A 21,422-nucleotide genomic window follows, 5' to 3' on the forward strand; every position below is an offset into this window, starting at 1 on the left:
CATTATTCACCCGCCACTAAACCGAAGGCACGAGAAGAACATGATGGACTGCGACTGTGAAGTATATTAACTCGGAGAATTGGCAAAATGTCCTTTATTTAGGACAGAGTTTATCAAGCGTTCTGGGCAAACCAAGTGATGCATGCCCACTAGAAATTGGAGGGATGGAAATCTCCCAGGATGGTGCTAAAAACTGCACATCAATTACCTGAAGCACTGAGGCCTGTCTGCTCCATCTACATCTGAGTTCTGCCTAAAGAACCAAAATGTGAGCTCGCTATCCAGAAGGAGGTCACATCAGGGAAGAAAGAAAATATGCCTGGGCAGTGCTGTTGTATACTCCAAACTAATGGAGTTAGCTGGCGCTGATCTCCAGTAAACAGCCTTGTGAGGCTTAGCAAGCAGCCTGTGTTAGACTAAGCCATGTTTATTATCAAGCACAATCCTCAGCCTCATCAATGCTTAGAGAAAAGCACGGATGAATAAATGCATATTGTTTAGCTTAGGGTTAGCCGGAGCTGGAGCCTGGAATAAAGAAAAAATGAATTTAAAGCAGATGGTAAAATCCAATAAGCAAACCAGAAGGAGGGTGCAGACAGAGAGAGTGGAGGACATAGGCAGAGAGGAACGAGAACACTGGCTGCCTTTTCACTCGTGTTTTTCAAAACTCTGCAAAGCTAACAGGGAGAGAAAATACAAAGGCCTGTGTTCTCATTTTCTGTCTGAGAGCCCCACCAGGACTACTGAAACTTGCTTGATTTCCCCAGTCCAATTATATCTCTGTGCTCAATCCTTCCAGAATAGCAACATCACACCGAGGGACGCTGTCTGCCTAAGCGCAGCGTGCCTAATGGAGTCCCAGAAGTTGACTCCATTTCATTGCTCCTAACTAATGGGCTGTGATATTTTCCAAAACTGACTGCAGCTCTGCCCCCTGGAAGCTAATCTAGTCAGGGCTGTGCCGGACCCATCCCTGCAACGCGCCAGCCCGCCGCCTCCCTCCCTAACACCCCCCGCCACCGCTGCTGCTGCCTTTATGCAGGCCGCCAACACTGTCTGTCTCCTCCCAGCGCTCATTAGTGCTTTCTAGCCGGGTGCTGATTGTCAGAGGGCCCCTGTGATGCCAGCTTTCCCTCTGCGGCTGGTCTGCTGCGGTGAATTTAAGAGGACTTTAATTCAACTGGGCTGAAGAGAGTAGACGCAGTCGGGGACAGGTGGGAGGAGGAGGTCTGCAGGGCAGATACAGATGTACAATCGCAGGGCCGCAGCTGAGGACAGGCACTCTTTCAGAGCTACCTATTGCTCTCCAATGGATACGCGTGCCCAGAACACAAGCATGAGAAGAAACAGTCAAACATAAATTCACCAGAATGGCTCCCTCACCAGCCATATTGTGAGCACAGAATGGTCCTCCAGATGGCTATGGGACACACCAGTGGTGCAATACAATCACTAGCATGGCAAAAGTACCAGAAATAAATATAAAGAGCTTTAGATCATATAAAGACTCGGCCAAAACTTTCATTTCGATGATATATTTTTGAAAGAAAATCTGCCCTCCACGCGGATCTGCTTGTGCAGCTTTAAAGGAAAACGTGATTTCGTCATTTTTGATGAAAGGTTTGGTGTCTACAAACAGTATTTTACCATTATTGAATGAGGCGACATCAATAAGAACACAAGAAAACAATTAATGAAATTAAACTACTGGAGAATCTCATTCAGTTGAATGCAACTCCATCTCAAGCAAAATTGCCTGCTTTTATTGCACGCACAACAGGTTAATTCTTTTTATAATTACACCAGCAAACGTCAAACATTTGTTTTCCAAACTAATTGACAGAAGAAATAACAGTGGACTTTATTAGTCCAGAGTAAAACACTTGAAAGAGCCTTTTATATGGTGTACATGTAAAAAAAGCAATTATGCATCTTTCCTCCTCTCGACTAGCACCTTTTAGCCAGCGTAATCTGCAGAGTAGATTCACCAAGGATAAGAGGCAAAACTGTAATTATGCACATCGTTCACCTCCCTAAGTGCAGCACTCGAATGCAAAAAGCCAAGAAGCCTAAATGCACCACACCAGGTTGTCCTTATGCAAAGTGTAGGTCAGGCACCAGCAGGCACCAGGAACTAACGGCAGTGAATGGTGCTGCGAACACACGCCCTGGCTCTTTCAGGGACACAAGGGAGTTAAGTGCCATGCTCCCTACTACTGATTATCGCACCTTCACCAGGCTGCCAGGTCTCCTGGCCCTCCATGCATTGATCTCATTTGGCCGAGAGATAAGGCAGTAATTGGATGAGGGCTTGGAATCAGATGGCCCTGCCTGGCTTGGCTAATTCCACTCTTCCTGGGCCGCCTGGGCCCGGGGCCAAAGGGGCAGGCCAAGGTTAATCCCATCCAATCCCCTGTACTACGCGCCCATTCACTGCCCTATGACCTCACTGCTACCCAAACACAGCTGATGTGACTCCTTTCGAACAAGTCCGAGCCAGATTGTCTAATTAGTTTACCAGAGATTTTACACATGCACAGCGTGCACACACGTCATTTCATATGCAAGCGCACTGCTTAAAGCTTTTTGCTGAACATGTAACGTTGCGACATGACGATATCGTCTCCTACGATCGTAAACTTTAAGCAGAGTAAGCTTACTAACACTAATGCTTACTCTACATTACAAAATGAAGACAGACCCTGGGGTCCTTATATTATTTCACAAATTCTTCCATGAGGGCTAATCGCAGGAGTTAATGTGGAAAGAAGATGGAGACACATTTCTCATACTGCTGTGGAGGACATGGCTCTGTAATATGTCATGGCAGGATTGACAGATATTGCATATGCAAAGCAACGTGGAGAAAAATTCTGATTATGCAAAACAAATAGCTCCAGTGCAATTTCACCCTTCTTCACAGTTAGATCACTGTTGTTCCATTTAAGACGGCCAACCATGTTAGTTTCATTCTTTCTGGGGTTTTTTCGATGTAGGTACTGTGCTGTCAGAAATGGAAATTTGCTTGAATGAAAAACAAGCCTCTGAAAACGATCGCCAAGCCTCTTCAGGAACAAATGCAGCAGGGGACACGTGCCTCTTGGGAAACCCTAATCTTATTACCGCACACATTTATTCAATTCCACTTTCAATATCAATAATAATCAGAATGTGCCATGTGACGAGTCCTTTATGTACTGCTGACAGCGCACGACAGGAAGGAGACGTAATCACCTGGGAGAACATCACTGCTGACAGCTGTGGATCAAAGCTTTTCTTCTGCAAATTAATCTCAGATTGTAATGCACCATATAAATAACTACAACGGAGAGTCGTAGAATATAGAAACATATTCACTGATCAGACAGGTAACAAAAGTTGACAGCTGCAGTTTATCAAAGTGAAAGTAATCCCATAATAATCCGCTGAAAATCTCTTAGAAACAAGATAGCGCTTAACCTCGATAACACAGCGTGGCCATTTTTCCAAGTGCATCTACACTGTTGGGAAGAAATCACTTTACTGCAATTATGAAAAGAAATTTATCAAGTTATTGTCAAAGTGTAAATGCATGTGACAAGAACAACAACAGGAGAGCAGAGGGTGACATATCGCAACCTCAGGCAAACTGGACTACACAACACACACAACACACAAAGAGGAACGACTGCTTAAAGCAGCGCTTTCTGCCAATCTTTTAAAAATGCAGCATGCTTTTGGATTATTATTGCAGGGGAAAAATAACAATGATGCAGCTACACTCACAATATCCATGCTGGGCACAGAGAGATGACTATCTGAGAAGCCAGGATTGGATTTTTCATTTCAATTCACAGCAAAACTCCAGAATTCCAAAAAGAAGCATCAGCTGGTCGTTCTTAACAAAGCGGGCTTTAAAAAAAGACCACATATGAGTCCAAATCTACAGTGGAAACGGGACACTAAGGGAGACGATCGGAGGCGAGACGAGGCCAGCACTTGCATGTCATAAAGACAACAGTAGAATGGCCATTCTGCGGATTCCTGGGGCCTGACATCTAGATTGCAGATGGATAAGTGCACGTTAAAACAATATCCCACCGACCAAAAAAATCATTTCTCATAGCTGTCTCTATTTACTGAAAGGCTGCTCGTCTCCCACTGGGGCCGAAACAAATGAAAATGTTATTTCTCTACTCATGAACTCCTACCTAGTCTGGTTTTTCACTGCTGGCAATTTCATTTCTCTTCCAAATTTGACTTAAGCCCACGACTTGAGGGAAATAATGTCTCTGGAATAATCTTCTCCAACTGTAATTCCAGGAGCACTGTCTTGGTGCCTTCCTTGGTACATATATGTGTCTGTCCATCTATCTACAGCATCTATTTGCTTATTTGTTGATGGCACTGTTGTTTTGTGGGTTAAGGGAAATTGCACTAGCTTTAGAAATAGATGTGGAGTGACATCCGATGTCTGACAGTCGCGCTGTCAGTCACAGAGGTCTTCAATAAGAGAATAAACCCGTCTCCGGCACACGGGATGAAGTGTGGCTCTGACGCCCGCAAAGAAAAACACTATATTAGCAGGATGCTTTGAGACGGTGCGCCGTCACTCTGTGCTCTGAAACACTTCTCTAGTATTTTGAAGTATTTTTGATCATGTAAGTAGTGTCGTTTTTTTAAATGACACGTTTTCCACTGTACATAACAGGCATAACCACCGAAATAACTGTTGACAACATCCCTGTACAGAAAATGGCTTTACAAAGCTGTGTTTGCACCGTTCATCAGGATAAAGTTCTGAAACTGAAAACCAGAGAATTCATTCATATCATTTGATTGAGTCTTTTGATGAGAAGCATTTCATGTAAGTGTTTTTCCTTCCAACAGTCGTAGAATGATTATTCTACGTTATTCTCCGAGTTGTTTAACCCTTTTCTTTGTTTGTCTCTGCGTATTCACGTTAGCCACTGTTACTAAAGCCTTCAATTTAAAGCAAAACCAAACTTATGAACCAACAAGCACAGAAGCAACACTGCACAGGTGTAGCATTCCCAACCTGTACCTTATCGTTTTCAAAGTCACTTCTTTCAAGAATGATAACACGTGAAAGGATCAAAGCATCAGTGAAGCTTTTTTGCCCCCCCCCCCCCCCAGTTTGTCTGCCAATCATTTCCGAAAGGCGTGTAGCTTTCCAATCATCAATCATTTCCGATCAGCCACACTTCAAAACTACACGGGCTAAGTTTTGTTTGCTGGGGACTCCTCGGGTATATTTACATTCAGTGTAGCTCACAGATACGGCAGACCTCAGCAGGTCCCAATAAGAACTTTGACTGGTTTAATTGAATTCATCTAAAGCAGCGGTCTCCAACCCCCGGGGCATGGACCAGTACCGGTCCGTGAGTCGTTTGGTACCGGGCTGCGAGTTTTGAGGCTCGGGTGTGAAATTTATGGTTTTCAGGGTTTTTATCATTATTTTGTTATCGTTTTTATCGCTAACTCGGTTTCCCTGGGTCTGTTATGAATAAATCTTGGTACCAGAACTGGTTTTATTTCTTTAGACCACTGATCTAAAGCTGAAAGCTGCACACGAAGCAGTACAGAAAAATAAAGAGGTATTTTCATCACGTCTTTGTTTAAAGGTGTTATGATGAGCCTTGCTGGCACAGAGGAGGTAAGTGATGAGCAATGAATGGCCAGTCATGAGGGAGAGATGGTCTTGGACTCCCAGTGCGTTTGATTGTGTTTTCTCTGGTTCCCAGCTTGGGTGCGAGCACACCCCTACCAGGCCACTGTGATTCAAGTACACACTCTTGCTCGGCTTCTCCTTGGGTGGGGGGTAAAAAAGGTGCATGTAGTGCTGTTTGTGAGCCTTTGCATATTTGTGTTTACATGTGCGTTGGCCAGTGTGTGCTTATAAAAAGGAATGCCAGTCGATGAAGACCTCCCATCACAAAAGAAAGCACCACTTCCCTTTTTCTCCTTCATGCAGCCAGTTCCTACATTGCTCTCATTGCTATGGCAACCGGCGCTCTCTCCTTGGGCTCTGCATGCATCCAATCAGAGTGAGACCTTTGTAGAGATTCCTCCGGGCTTCACTTATTCAACTTACCCCACCGGAACAGCCTCCGCACTGAAAAGCCTGGAACAAAGAGAGGAGAGACTCCCTCACCAGAGCTGGGGATGACATAAAAAATTGGGGCTACAGGGTCGGGTTGCAGGGAATGCGGAAGTAATATGTAGCCAAGAGCAGCGGGATGCACTGCAAAAGCAAAAACAGGGTGGCAGCGCATAGCCATAGCCAATTTCAGTTCAAATTATGTGGAATAGGATTTGTTATTGGAAGCCTCAGAGCCTGAATACTTGGCAAGTATCGCATGGCTCTGGCACTGGTTTAAGCTTGATAAGTCAAAATGGATTCCGGCTGAGCCTATTTATGTCATTCCTGAAAACATATGGATAGGATTCAGGCGCTCGATACTTTCAACCTTCAACAATGACATTCAACACCACTTCTCCAGTCCATTAATCTTCCATGAGAATAGATTTATCATCCACAGCAGTGAAAGACTGCATTCAGTCAGGATAAGCCAACAGTTTGTTACCACACCGACATCTCTCCGTATCACTTTCAGCAATTAAAGCTCCTTACTTTGCTTTACAGTAATATATTTACAGCAAAGGTCACAATGTTTCTCTGATTTTTCTGTCGAGGCCTCTGGGAGTAGTAAAGCATTATCAAAGCGCCGTGTATTCTCCACCCGAGGGCTGCTCAGACAATGAGCGACGCACCATTGTGCATCTCTCATTCTAATTATATTTCTTAAGAGGAGATGTGGCAGAGCTAAACTCTTGTGAATGTAGGCAGAGAGGCTGTTGTGCCCTCAGCACTCGCAGAGACAAGCCATCCAGACGCACCTCTCACTGGTCCCTGACGGACATTCGGCTGCCGGGAATTGGCAGGGCGATGGAGGCGCATCATAATTTTGCCAGACTGCAACGTCACAAAGTGTCATAATCTGCCCGCGTGACTTGACTGAAGGCAACGAGAAGAAAGAACAACAAAGGGAAGAGCACTTCCTGGGAGAGAGCCTATCAGGGTGATGTAGAAGTAGACAAATCAAGTGATGTCTAAATCCTCTGCCAAGCTGCGTTTGAGCCAACAAACCCGACAAAAAAAGAAAAATAAGGTAGATTGTGGATATGAAGACTCTTTATGTATTAAGAAAACCCAGATGGCCTGAACAGTACTCCTGTTAAAAGCTTCTATTTCATATTATCACTATGATCATTGAAGCAGATGATATTTAGGTCTAACGGTGAAACATCTCTCGTGCATCTCGGCTCGCCATTGTTCAGATTATTCAGTCGAAAGCTGCTGAATCTGCACTCAGCTGTTATGGAGCCAAGTCATTTAAAAAGTCCTGAAATATTTTCTTTTTGTCCATATAAATGGGACGAGTGTGTTTTCCTATTTCCAATGTACCGTTACATCTACTCTGTTGCTGTTCTTCACAATCTGGATTACAGGAAATACAGTGCCTGTAAGAGAAGCCTTTAAAGAGTTGAAAAGGTCCCTGCATTGCATTTCACAGCATCACCGTGCACACGCTGAAGCCTCAGAGTACGATCCCAGGATAATGAGCTAATTATAGGTACAACATTCCAACTTCCATATCTAAATGCTTGTCTCTAATAAGAAACATTTCAAATTATCGAGCGGCAGACAGAAAGACAGATAATTGATGCAAGCAATTACAAGTTCTGTGTTGGAGCAAATTGGCCAGCATATCTGGACATGTAGGGGGACTGTGACCTCATTTACATCAGAGTGTCAGGAAATAATTGGAGAATGTACTGAGGAGGTGGAATGGACAGACTGGTCCGGTCGCATTACATAAGCAGTTAACTTGGTCAGCAAGCTCAAAGGGAAAAGGCCTCACTGCAGGGTCAAGGACAAAACACGATGTGCAGCAAATCTAATCCTAATAGTGATCTTTACAACAACAAGTACGCTTTATGACATTGATCGGTTTCCAAAAGCTGTAATTTGAGCGTTTGAAATGGTTTCACCACATGCATACGGGATTCCGGACAGGCCGCCGCTTTTTCGTCGGAGAGCCAGTAATAACGGAGTTCAGTTTTACTAGCTGTAAGAGAGACTGCAGCTATGTTTGGACTGAAACCGCTTCAAAAGCACGGGGAGACTGTGTGCTCCACTTTTAACAATATCACTTCCAGATGTTTCATTAAAAACAACTTTCAAAGAGCTCACTTAAAGAAAACCTTCAAGTCGGAGAGGGGCCGGGGTTTGAGAACCCACAAGTTTTCACATTTTCATTTCAGTCAGAAAAACTGACTGAAATGTATTTCACAGTAACACTACTGCTGGTCTCTCAGCAGTAGTGTTACAACATACACAAATCACTGCCCTATATTACAACAACATAGGGCAAAGGTATCCAAAGGGTTGGAGTGCACTGCCTCTGTTACAATGTGACAGAATTCACTAAGAAATGCAGCTGATGCGGGACACAACAGGAAGCTTGGCTGACTGAAATATAGGGGTGCATTCATTACAGTCTCCCTCTTGTGTCTCTCATCAAGCTGGCTAATGCTGACTGGCGGGCTCTGACCCAGTACTGCGCAACTCCTCTCTACTGCACCCGCCTCTCATCAAGAGCCTTGGGTGGGGAAAAAATGGAGTAACATGCTGTTTACTCGCAATCCCAGGCCCGTAATTGCCAATTTATTTGATAGGCAGCCGGGTAATGATGGCATTTCACCCCTTGCCGCAGAGACTAAACGGGAGTGATTCATCCAGAGCTCCCTGCCCTCCCCGATCCAGCAAACTCCCTCTGCTCAGGACTGCTGCCTGCCTGAATGCCTGCCACCCAGACTGAAGGGGTGGGGTGCGGCGGGGGATGTGGGGGTTAGCTGCCATGTCGGCTTCAAACAAACCCAAAAGGGAACCCGGAGCTTCAGAGCAAACGCAGCTAAGCCTGCCAATTTAGCTGGGGTTTGGGGCTGAGGCAAACACGGCCGAGCTGATGTGCCATTTGTAGGCCTTAATGAGCTGGCAGGATGGAGTGAGGAGGGAAGGCGAGCGGGAGAGTAAAGGCTGCCAGGCCTGACCTCCTCTGGCCTCGATCTCCCTGCCAGCCAGCGCCAGGTCGGCAAACTCAGTTCATCTGCTTCATCGGAGCGAAGTCCCTCCGTGAGGGGAAGGGAGTGCTACAGCAAATATCATTAGCGAACTGTTGGTCTAATGAACAGTTGGGGTCAAAGCTAGCTCATGTCTCACACTGCTCCCTGATACTAATGAGTGACTTAGATGCTTTGTCTTTGTTTTCACATTGCAATGGAGCCTCTGTGCAGCAGGACTGCACGAGCAGTCCAGATTCAGTGTGCGGTGCCACATTTCATACACAGACTTCTGTAGCAACGGACACACGGAGTGAGCTGCAGGCATATAGCTTTACTAGAAACTTTTAATAACCATTAACAAGTAAATTTACCATTTTAAATCATTCTACAACTGACCAACTGACCAATGTCACTATGGCAAAAAGTCTGAAGAAGCACGTGGGGACAGGAGGTGAAGACCCTGTTGTGTGACTGACTAAAGTGACGTGGGGGTCTTTATGCAGCCCAGCTTTCAGCACATCATCTGGGACATGCTCAGTCTGCTGTGATGAAGCAGTGGGAACCAGCGCTGCAGCAAAGCACACGGTTCCTACATGAGAAGATGCAATGACAAACAAACTGGGAACATCATTTTTAATTTAGTTCCAATAAAATGCACACATATGCTAACACCTCTCATGATATTTACTTCGAGGGCTTATTTCATATATCTAAATGCAATTTAAATAAATGCAATGGCTCTTAGAAGTCGCTGAAAAACAAAGGTGGACCCTAACACAGTGTGCAGTGCACATCATCGCAGTGATGGAGTCTGAATGGAGGAAAGTGTTTACCCACTGAAGTCGAGACAGATCGTACTGGGAACAGTGATTTATGACTCTGTCATTAAATGGAATCGCCATCATTTATTTGAAATTACAATATGATTACGTTTCCATACAAATACTTAAATGGAGGTAAACTAGAACAAGGAGGTAACGAATCAGGACTTTTACAGGGAAAAAATGACTATACTGCACGATAATTTCAGTCTGCAATAAACTTTAAGTATTGCATAAGTACTTTCAAGTAGTACATAATCTTTTAGTAAAGATTGCAGAAAAACAAAAAATATTTCCCCCTCTGACAATCTTTGGGGGGGGGGGGGGGGGGGGGGGGCAGGCCATATTATGGAACAGCGTAATCTGTCCTCACTTCTCGGTTTTGTGCGCTCCTTTGAAAGTGATGTTTAAACAGCGATAATGAAAGAAAAGAAAAGAAGTTCGCCTCAGTCATTATAAGATCACACAGGCCGGCGAATTTTGATGGTATTTACTTTTTATTGTAAGTTGGTAAGGAACAGTCGTTATCACAGTTACACTGGTAAAATAAAAGAACAGCCGAATATTAGGATATCCATCATGGACGTCAGCATACTACACTTTGAACAACTATGTAAAAAGGACAGATTATTCCACTCTGTAATACGGCCTGAGCCACGTATGTTTACATATTTACGGTGCAATATTGTTTTTCTGAAAAATTACCGTGAAATTAGACACAACATCAAGTTAATTACATTTAGTTACAGTTTAATTATTTCTCTGTTTCCTGTAAAAACCTGACCTGTTAAAGCCTCATTCTGGTTCGCCTACCTTTACATATTTGTGTTGAAATTTCATTTAATTACAGAGGAATAACAGCCTGAGTTGCAGGCTGTATTATAAAGCGATTCCTGCCTTTTTATTAAAATCTGGTCAGTGACATCAGTTGTGCCAACTTTTTTCTTTATGATACTGACCAATAACATACATGATACCATGATAAACTGATTCATAGTATTCTGTGTGACAACAGGAAACATCTTTGATTAAATCAGAACTTACATATGAACTAAACTGGCTTTTATTCTACGTTCTTGTTTCAAACCTGTGGTGTAGCATGAGGTTATTAGAGGTCACGACAAAGCTTACATACTTTTTACGTGTCAGCCGTACGGATCTCAGGTTAGCAGATTTAAAACCTCCATTGTTTAAGCAAAATGTGTCCCATCACTCTGCAGCACTGTCACTACAGTGCAGACAGAAATCAGCAGATATCATTTCGATTTCTGTTGTCAACATCAAATTACTTATTTCATTTCATGCACAGTCAAGCACTGTAAAGCTACACGCAGAATCAGTTTTGCTTCAGTCGTTCGGCCGTGTCTTTCTCAAAGACGAGCTCGCCTCCCTACTGACAGCTTTAATTATGGCCACATATCTGATCGCTTTGCTGTAGATTCTCCACACAAATCAAAGAGCAGGGGTGGGCGTGTGGCAGCGAGGTCCCACGAGTCTGCTCGCTTTACATCTCGGAATATGTCGCAGGGCGAAGGGACACGCGGCTGCTCGTCCTTTGTCAGGTTATACTTGCCTTCAGCTCGTACACGATGAATATGGAGCGTTTTTGGGTGCATTAATCATCAAGAACATGTCAGAGTAAGTGTGTTTGTTTCACAGCAGAATGCAAACAGAGACTGGACTTGGGTGCTTAAGAAGAACCACAAAGTGCTTTTCTGAGGTCCAATCTGGATCAGCCAATAATAACTTACCTTTAGTTTGGGTGAAAAATGCTGGTTCATCGCAATATAAATTTCAACTGTAACACTGCTGCTATTGCAACATGAACTGGCTTTACAGTAATACAGTCCAGTTCTTTGAAAGTGCAAGTGTAATGAAATAAACTGAAACTGCAGGCACAGCTTTCATTTGACATGTTTTAAGGCAATAAACAGTTTCTCTTTGGCTAAACTGCTGCGTTTAATCTGTTTAAACAGAAATATTATCAGTAACCACAAACATTTTGGAATTTAGATCTTAGCTTTACATCTCAAGGTAAATGCCTTTTTTATATGTGCTTGTAATCCTGATATTTTATTAAATGACCAGGCCATCTGCATATATGCAGTAAATATGTTACACTCTATAAAAAAATGAACAGCTGTGACAGCCGCCGAGCAGCAGGTGTGTTGGTTATGGTGCTCTTACGTCTGTCAGTCTGTCTCTGGAGCTGCTCCTGATGGAAGGCTTGGACTCTTCGCTTACGCTCTCACTGTCGCTGTCCTTACAGTTGTTCTGCCCTGGCTTCAGCTACAGAAACACAAAGAGAACAAGGGTTAAAACACAGAGTGTTAACGTGCACTTTAGAGCTGCGCACGGATCGGCATCCCACAGAAACTGGTCCAGAAATATGTGAGAACTGGCAGGAGCTGCAGTGCTGTCTCTGTAAATCTGTCATGTTTCTGAGCCTACTCGGTAGCCATCACTCCACTTGCCAAAGATAGACGCCATCTGATCTCACAGTATGAAACTCCTCTCAGCCCACGAAATAGAGAACAGGGACAAAGACCCCTCCAGAACCTTCAAATGGAGCCACCGTCCTTCCTGAGCAGACACCACATGCTGAGGCAGCAGGAGCTCAGCAAGTGTCATCCTCTAGACACTCTGTTCAAGATGCAGCAAAACGACAAAAATAAAGAGGACAACGTGGCAATCTGTGAGCGTGCGAATCCTTCAGAATCTGGAGAACAATAAAAGACTCTTGGGAGACAAAGCTCAGTGGGAGAAGGTGGGGTCTACATTCCCTGCTCGAGCCTGCGACTGTTGTCCGGGCTACTTCTCCGAGACGAGACAGATGCCGCAGGTTTCCTTTCAAAGCCAATAAAAAGCTGGCTTGTAAATAGTTGTTCTGCCACCTAATGGGAAAAGCAGAGAGCCGTGCCCCACATACTGTACAGGAATTGGACTACGAGATTGGGACACAAGAGGGAGCTGACATAGAAACAGTATGTGCTCTTTTTTAAAGCTCTCCTTTCAGGATCGGCCATCGTTTAGCGTGATGAAAGGGCACAAGGTGTGGGAATACCGAAAGAACCCTCGAGCTGAACGCGTAATTAAAATGAAAATGTTCCCTTTTCTGGTAGCCATTAGCTGTGTGAAAAGAATCCTATTCCTTAGGAGAATTGCATGATGGGTAGAAGGCAAGTGGATTCACCAGAGTGCTGAACGTGATAAGAGTCTCAGCGCTGGGAACGCCTGATGGGCCGTAAGGATGAGTCTATATGTCGGCCCGTGCTCACGCGCATGCAAAGCAGTGCCCTGCACTGTGATAGCACTAATTACATTCTATTCTCACAAAGCACAGGGCGCTTTTTCTCTCGTTTTTCTGGAAATGCCACTTACTCTGAGGGGACTCGACATGTTTTTGCAGAGAAAGGAGAATAATATCTCATCGAGCCTGGTCTGTGAACTGATCCTTGAAAAAAGGGCGGAGGATGTTGTTTATGCCCCAGTCCACAGCTCCTTCATCAAAACACATTGACCTGTAACATCCCTGCTGACAATACACACACACACACACACACACACACACACATGTCTGGTTTGCTATCCTCGTGGGGACATCCCATTGACATAATGCTTTCCCTAGCCCCTTACCCTAACCCTAACCATTAAAAATGAATGCCTAACCCTAACCCTTACCATAAACCTAACCATAACCTAATTGTAACCCTGACAGTAAAACCGCATTTTGAGTGTGAAAATTGCTTTCAACCCCGAGGGGACCTGGATTTTGGTCCCCACGGTGCAGAAAGTCCCCACCAGGATAGTAAAAGTCAGATTTTGGTCCCCACCAGGATAGTACGAACCCGTACACACATACACACACACACACACACACACACACACACACACACACACACAAAGTAGAACTGCTGATTTGTCTTTTATCAATCAACTATCTTTACTGCAGAGTCCATATAAGGCTCCACATAATCGCACCATCTGTATTCTGGCTCGTCAGAGAGAAAGTACTCCATGAAATCAGAAATCTTACACAAATGTAACTGTGCGTAATGTCTGCAGAACATATCTAATAAAGACATTAAAAAAAGCGGCTCATCTTTCAGGGCTATTACTAGCTCAGGTCCTGATTACACAGCTATTTGAAAACGTATCCCTCAGCTTGTTCCCTTTAATTTCCCCCTGAGCTCCCTTAAATTACTTCAGAGAATTGTGTTTTTTTCCATCTGCACTCCCCTCTTTGAGCTTCTGATGATGGATTCATTTCTTTTTATGGTGTGATTAATGGATGTCTTAAGCAAATGGAGGGAATAGTGGTGGTCAGTGCCATCAAACAGTGAGGCTGAAATTTAATGACCTGCTGTCTGATGATAAATCTAAACGGGAAGCCCGTGTGTGTGTGTGTGTGTGTGTGTGTGTGTGTGTGTGTGTGTGTGTGTGTGTGCGTGCAGAGGCTGTCTCTGTGACCCAGTCTGTGTTGATCTGATCACTCCCACTTGTTACAGCTTTCAAGTCATTTTCTATACGGTTTATAGGCTTTTAAAGTTAGCGTCACTTTTAAGCCTTCTGCAATGAAGACCAGTGTGCTACGCTGCATTTAATGTGACCTAAAGAGGACACGCACACACGCAGGCAGGTGTGCCGTACCGACACGCAGTAACGAAAGGCATTAATTAAGACGCAGGTTGAGGCATATGGACGCATGTATTTAATGACCTTACTGTATCTGCTCAGTCTGGGTTTTAGAAGTGGCCCTGCAGGAAGATCGCAAACAGATGGTATTAATATTCCAGAGGCTAATTTCACAACAATTAAAGACACAGCAAGACATTAGCATCTAATGAAACATTTAAACTACTAGTAAGTGCATCTGCCATTAATTTCCACCCAGTGAGGTCTTGTTTTCCTCCAATCTGTTCTGTGTTAGGGGGATAAAGTTTTTTCATCCTCGTCTCTTTTACCAGACTGAATTTACTGGAGGAGAGAATCAACAACTGTTTTCAATCAGCAATAACTCAGCGTGGTTTAGCCTGCAGGTTATGATATATTATTTTATGTTTGCTACATAAACAGAAAGAAATTCAAATGTAATGGTGTTTCTACTTAAGGAGCTATTTAAATTGTTATAGCCACACCTTATCTGTTCACTGGTGACTGAATAATTACAAAGAGTCGTTCATGTCTGAGTTTTGCACACGGCCGAGTGAAAGTTTAAAACAGGGTTACAGAGATAAACAGGCACGATTTGTCATCAAGTTTTAATTTGATGTATCAGTGTGTGATGATGCTACAGTAGCACTAGCACCAATTCTAATAAACCACACCATGTAGCATTCATTTATAAAGACAAACAAAATATCACCGCACAAACCTTTGTACCACAATTGAATCAATTACTTAATAAAATGTTAAACTAACAGCTTCAGTTCTTGTTCCAAATATGACAAACCAGTGAAGAGCAATTTATAACTGTTCAGAATGATCTTATATATAAGTGTGACTTTACTGGTATTCATCAACATTAGTTTGAATTATTATTGTAGGCTGAGTTTTGTTATTGTTGATTATTCTCATATTTTTCCAAATCAGAAATTATGTCATATTTGTTATTCTGTTTCCAGTTTCACTTGTTCTTGTATTAGTCTAGTCTCTGTAGTGTTTTGTTGTCAGGTTACTGTCTGGGTGTTTAGTTGTTTCCTGTTGTATTTTGGTAGTCCTCCGTCTCTGTGAGCTGTATTTAGTTTTACTAACACGCTGTCTTTTTATCTTGATTCTTTTCACCTGTGCTTCATGTTCACCCTCCCCGGTTACCTTGTGTGTGTTTATAGCCATGTATAAGACTTGTTTAAGCATAAGTACATTAGCAGACATTTACATTCCAGTTTTAAAATACACACAGACAGTAACGTGTCTGTGTTAAATGAACAAACCTGGTTAAGGTTCCTCGAGGTACTCATGACTCACTAGTTAGCTTGACAGTTCTTCACTTTGAGCTCGCCACCTAGCTAACTGTGACAGAATTAGTGCAATTTACATTTCCGAGTGTTGAATTAATAAAGCCGACAGTTGTGAAAAGTTTGAACCGCACCTCAACAGCCCTGACAATCTTAAGTCCTGATCTCTGTGACTAAGGAATAGATGAAAGACCTCCCTCTTCATAGTTTGTGTCAGATAGATAAATAATAAAATTAGCTCTGCTTATTTTGAGCTGCCCACTGAAAACAAAGATTTTTGTCTCGATGATGCAAATGTTAAACATAATAGACCAAATCAATACTGAACGTCCCAAAGCCGACAGTGAGGTTATAGTGCTGAACGAAAATGATGCAGATTCTCTGCATAAGGCTGAAACACCTCATTTAACACGGTTACCCTGAAACGAACACCAAAGCAGCTATTACAACATTGTCTTGAACATGTGGAGTCAATTATTTTCTCACTTACTGAAAAGTGCTCACCATCGCCATAGTGGAATTTTACAAGTGTATTGACCTATTCTCAAGGGCTGCACTACAGACTCAATGCAATCAAGCACAAAAGTAGGCCTGCTAACATTTCTAACCACAAAGGCCTTTTTAAACAGACCCATACACAGCTGACCTGCCCCGGCAACTCCGCCCCCCACCCCCATCTCTTATCCCACAAAAAAGAAAAATAGCCGGAGCGCTGTGCTCAGTTTTCTACTGGCCTCAGTGGAATTCTGTAGCCATCAGCTCCTGGTTTCCCTTAGTTACGCACAACAGCAGCTGGAGAGCTCGGCGGTAATAAAACCTGGAACAATTTAACGGCTTTTATTGTTCTTCTGCGGCTTTCACAACAGCTAACCTGTCCTCGCAGGATCTGGCAGGGAGAATCCCACTAGGGCAGCAATGAAAGAGGATCTCATTTACCTAAAAGCGCTTATAAATTTTTAATTTGCTTTAACAAGTAAATTAACAAGTCCCTCATTTGGGAAGTTTTATGGCTCCTTGCCACTGAGGGAGAACCATGAATGTTTTATAGATAATCCACTACCTAGGCTCTGTTGCTGATAATAAATTGTCTATTTCCTGCAGCACTGTCAAATCCCCTCGGTTCGCACTGACTACACTTTGAATATCTCCTTTATGCTACCTTCAGAGGTCTATATACCGAGGCTATTAAAGGGCTGGGAGCTTCACGACTCAGCAGTTAACATGAACAACTTGAAGAAATTCCTCTCGACGTGACTGCAGCCTTAGGATGCACCATTTCTAAACGTTAAACCACATTAAGCATGGCTAATTATGCCCCGACCGGCCTGTGCGTCACATCAGCCTCACAGTGAGCCCATCTAGTAAAACCACCTTGGGTTGGTCGACAGCAGCAGTTGGAAACTGCTGGGTCTCTTTAACTCACAGCTGGGTTTATCTGACAAGACTTATGTGAAAATAACAGCTGGGCGTTCATTGGGGCTCCTACGTCAGCTGTGGAGGCCAGCCCACCAGCGTGGCCTGGCTCCGACCCTGCGCTTGGCTCTGAGGCTCAGCTGCTTTAACTGCCACAGACAGCAGCCCCGCCTGGCGCCCACATCAGCCATAACCCTTTCTGCCACCCTTGCTTTATAGCCTGTCACTGGGCATCAGTGCTCGGCTTCCATTGCCCCAGATTTGTTTACCGCTAGCTCCATGTGTGGCAAAAGGTTGACACGTACAGCCGGATGAAAAACCTTTAATTCCACGTTTTATCTGTAAAGCACGGGCGTCACATCATCAAAAACCCCTGAAGCCTGCCGTTCGCCCATGGCTGTCACTCCCAGTCAGCGAATGCAGTAATTTGTTAGCATCAAGGTACGTAACCACAAAGAAGCCCTATTTCCTTTCAATCTTCCAGCATCATTGTGTGGCAGTGATCTCTGACGACCTTGTCAGACATCATTTTTCTTGCTGAGGAAAGATCAGTGACACCCACTCGAACCGATCTCAGGCCACAGAGGAGGCTTTTCTAGCCTCTGTGCTGGAATGTGAAGCCGAAGCAAAGATATGGAGCCACTGAGGACGAGTCACATCAGCCGCGGGGTAAGAACATCCTGAGAGGAGGAGGAGGAGGAGGAGTGGGGAAATGGAAGCTCATGTGTGTTAGAGGGGTGAAGTGGAGGGGGGTAAACGCAGTTGAGAGCACTGTGTTGATCTCATCAGTCATACTAAGGACTCCATTTCCTCCACCGCAGGCCGGAGGACACGAGAGCTTGCGGCTGCATTTATATATTGCCATAAATCTCCGATCTATGACGACATTACAGACAAATCAATATGCTTTTAACATCCATCCTCTGCCCTGCGTCGCAATCACCCTTCTCACAAATGGTCATATAATGCTGTAGTCTGGTGGATTGAGTTATAGGGACAATTCCCAGATTTAATAATGAACTGAACAGGTGGAGAAAAACTGTGTGTGGGTGGTTGTGGTGGAGGGGTGGGGAGGCTATAAGAGCAGCCAGAGACCTCTGCTCTCTCGGATCATATCTGAACATCTTGTTATAGTAGCCCAACGTGGCAGTAAAATAACCTGCCTGCCCACTTTACGCACCTCAATTCCCCGAGCCCCGACACTTGCCGTGTACAGCAGACAGCGAGCACGCTAAGCTAACAATATAATACGTATATGCTAACTAATAAGAGGATGTTCCATCCAAGGATGCACCGGAGAGCTGGGAAGTATCTGACTTCTAGTTGCAGAGTTGAGTGCCTATCAACATATGACCGCTCAAAGAAATTTGCATGCAATTATTAACATGATTCCCCCAGCTCTTCAATATGTGCTGCTTCAATATTGGCTTTTCAACTCCCATCCAACTAAAGCCACAGCCAGTGTGCCAAATCGCAGCTCCCCGAGCTGGCCAGCCTCAATAAAGAGTGGTATGGAAAAAAGACAGCAGAGAAAAAGCCCTCTCCTATCAGCTTGCAGGGCTATCATTTCTCTTTTTTATTGCCATTTATTTTCCTCAAGGAATTCACTGCCAGTATATTGGCAGGCCTTCCAGTAGATGGAGGCAATGAAATTTAGCGCAGACACTTAACACTGGGTCAAGCCTTGTGTGAGGCTCATGTGTGGTGGTAATATGATAGACAAATGCTTCTAGTTTAGGGTAAGAGGGCTTTTTTATGTTACAGGAATAGTCAGAGAGTGCTCTCCGTGACACACACTGTTACGAAAAAGCAGAACCTTTTAGAAGGAAGCATCCAACAGAAACATTTGCAAAATGGCCTCGCACTATACAGCGCCCTGCCTGCAACCGAGAAACAAGTTCTACAGACCAGAGCCGTTTCACTGCGCTCTGCCACGAGGTGTCAACAACGACTGGATGGAAAGTAATACAGTGAATATAGCTACCTATATATGAGCTAATAATAATGATCAATTAAAAAACATTCGACTCTAAAAAACATTTATTTGAATTTAGTAAGTCCAAGTGACCAGGTGTAAAGTTTTCCGATAGCTCCGTTGTGACAACCTTTCAGGAATCAGGAAAGATCCCAGGAAGTTTGGTCACGATGCCTTTATTACTGTAGATACAATGAGGTCAGAGTACAACATCAAGTCAATGAAACCTGTGGGACATTGATCTGGTCAGTTAAGTCGCAGGTTGTTAATCAGTTTCAGTTGCTTTGGTGTTAATGAAACTAACAACAGGCAACAATGAGACAACCTCCAAAACAGGAATCGTTATTCAGTCTCGGGTCGGACGACTGGACGAATATATCGAGTATCAACGACAGGCTGAGGCCATCGGCCATTTATTTATTTATTTCCCCATGAGTAGGTTTGCTAATAATGATGGCGCTAATAGAAGCAGCCAACAGAAAAAAAATAATAGCGCTGTTTAACAGCACCCTCTTTCATCCGCGAGCACATGCCCCTTCCTCAGAGTGCGCACAAATGCTTGATGATGGAGCTGCAGAAGCTGGTGATAGCCTAGCAAACTCAGCCAGACGGTGGACACGTGCATGCTCATGCAAGTTAGCTCGCACTATACGTCTGCACAAGCGCACACCGCTTTGGTTACATCCTCAGGTTTACCTCTTTCATCTGGTTTAAAGCCAAAGAAATCCCAAATTGGCGACTTTATATGTTTTTAGTGCTGTCAGCGTTAACGCGCCGTCATCATGACTAACGCGATAAACAAGTAACCCATCTGGAGCACAGACTCAGTCAAAATCCCTGAAATCCCTGAATTTAATCACGTTAATCGTGATGATTAACACGTTAATGCCACAGCCCTAATTTTGGGGGAAATTAGTTGGTCCATGTTTGGACTTCCTCTGTGTTGTAAACGCGCAAATCAGTCCGTGCATGATTACATTGCCCCGCCCATCAAAAAGTCTGTGCAGGTGCAAATATATCGCTCATTGTCAATTATTGGACTGACGAATGTCGGTTGGAAATTTTCCCCAACCTTAATTCAGTCCTACTTTTGGGGTAAGACACATCGATATGTGCCATAGCCAGTCTTACAAGGCTGGAGGAAGTTACTCGAGGAAAGCTGGACAGCACCATAGAAGGTCCTTAACCCATCTGCAGGACCAGTATCTGCTTTTCTGTGGTAGGAAAAAGAGGATGAGCACTGCCAGAGCCCTGAATAGAGTTCATGAGTACGGTCTGAGTGTCATTTTCCATAAAATCCCAGATTTGGCAGGTCCAGCACTGGCGCACAGCTGAGAGCAGGTTCGCCCTGAACACGTGTGACCAACGTGAAAGGGTCTGGAGAAGCCGTGGAGAACATCATGCTGCCTGTAACACTGTTTAGCATTGTGGTTCAGCGATGACCTGGGGAGGCGTATCCACAGACTCCTACAGCCTAGGCAACGGCACCCTGACATAAATATGAGGACTGAGAGCTTGGACCCACTGTCACACCCTACGCTGGTGTAGTACAGCCTGGGTTCCTCCTGGTTCCCAATGCCTTGGCTAACGTGGTGAGTGTACGCGGGCCGTTCCTGGAGGATGAAGGAATCGATACCATTGACTAGCCCTCAGCTGACCAACAGAACACCTCTGATATGATGTTTCAGTCCATCCGATGCCACCAGGTTGCACCTTAGACATGTGATGTTAGTGATGTTCTGGTCCTGGGAGGAGATGCCCAGGACACCATCTGTTGTCACATTATGAGCATGCCCCCTGTGCTGTTAGGCATACAAACACGTAGCCTCTCAGTACCATTTTAAACTGCTGGTGCTTTTTAAGGTGCTTTTTCACTTTGACCTTCAGGGTGTCTGTAGGTTGATCGTTTCCATCCTTTCATTCCTCACACATTTCCCAATCCATGTCACCATAGATATCTAGCATCAGTTTTTTTTTCCCATTTAGAGCTGATGCGTTCCTTTATCTGTTTTTTTTTTTAAAACAAAGATTAAATGAGCTAAAATTCATTAATTTCTTTTCTGTCTAATATCACATATATGATTACTATTTGTCAAATCTACACAGCCTTTGAAATCAGCTGCACAT

At 44.1% G+C, this 21,422-nt stretch overlaps 1 protein-coding gene across 9 annotated transcripts in view; it reads right to left on the reverse strand.

Moving 5' to 3' along the window:
• The window catches only part of auts2a (activator of transcription and developmental regulator AUTS2 a), a 322,613-nt gene that overhangs the window by 164,904 nt on the left and 136,287 nt on the right, over positions 1-21,422 (reverse strand). For all 9 annotated transcript variants that reach the window (XM_063485344.1, XM_063485342.1, XM_063485346.1 and 6 more), the window contains one exon: positions 12,138-12,239. In XM_063485344.1, the coding sequence (XP_063341414.1) occupies positions 12,138-12,239 (102 nt within the window). The remainder of the gene's footprint in view (positions 1-12,137; positions 12,240-21,422) is intronic.

The sequence above is a fragment of the Pelmatolapia mariae genome, linkage group LG10_11 (genome assembly GCF_036321145.2).
Source record: "Pelmatolapia mariae isolate MD_Pm_ZW linkage group LG10_11, Pm_UMD_F_2, whole genome shotgun sequence".
Lineage (NCBI taxonomy): Eukaryota > Metazoa > Chordata > Actinopteri > Cichliformes > Cichlidae > Pelmatolapia > Pelmatolapia mariae.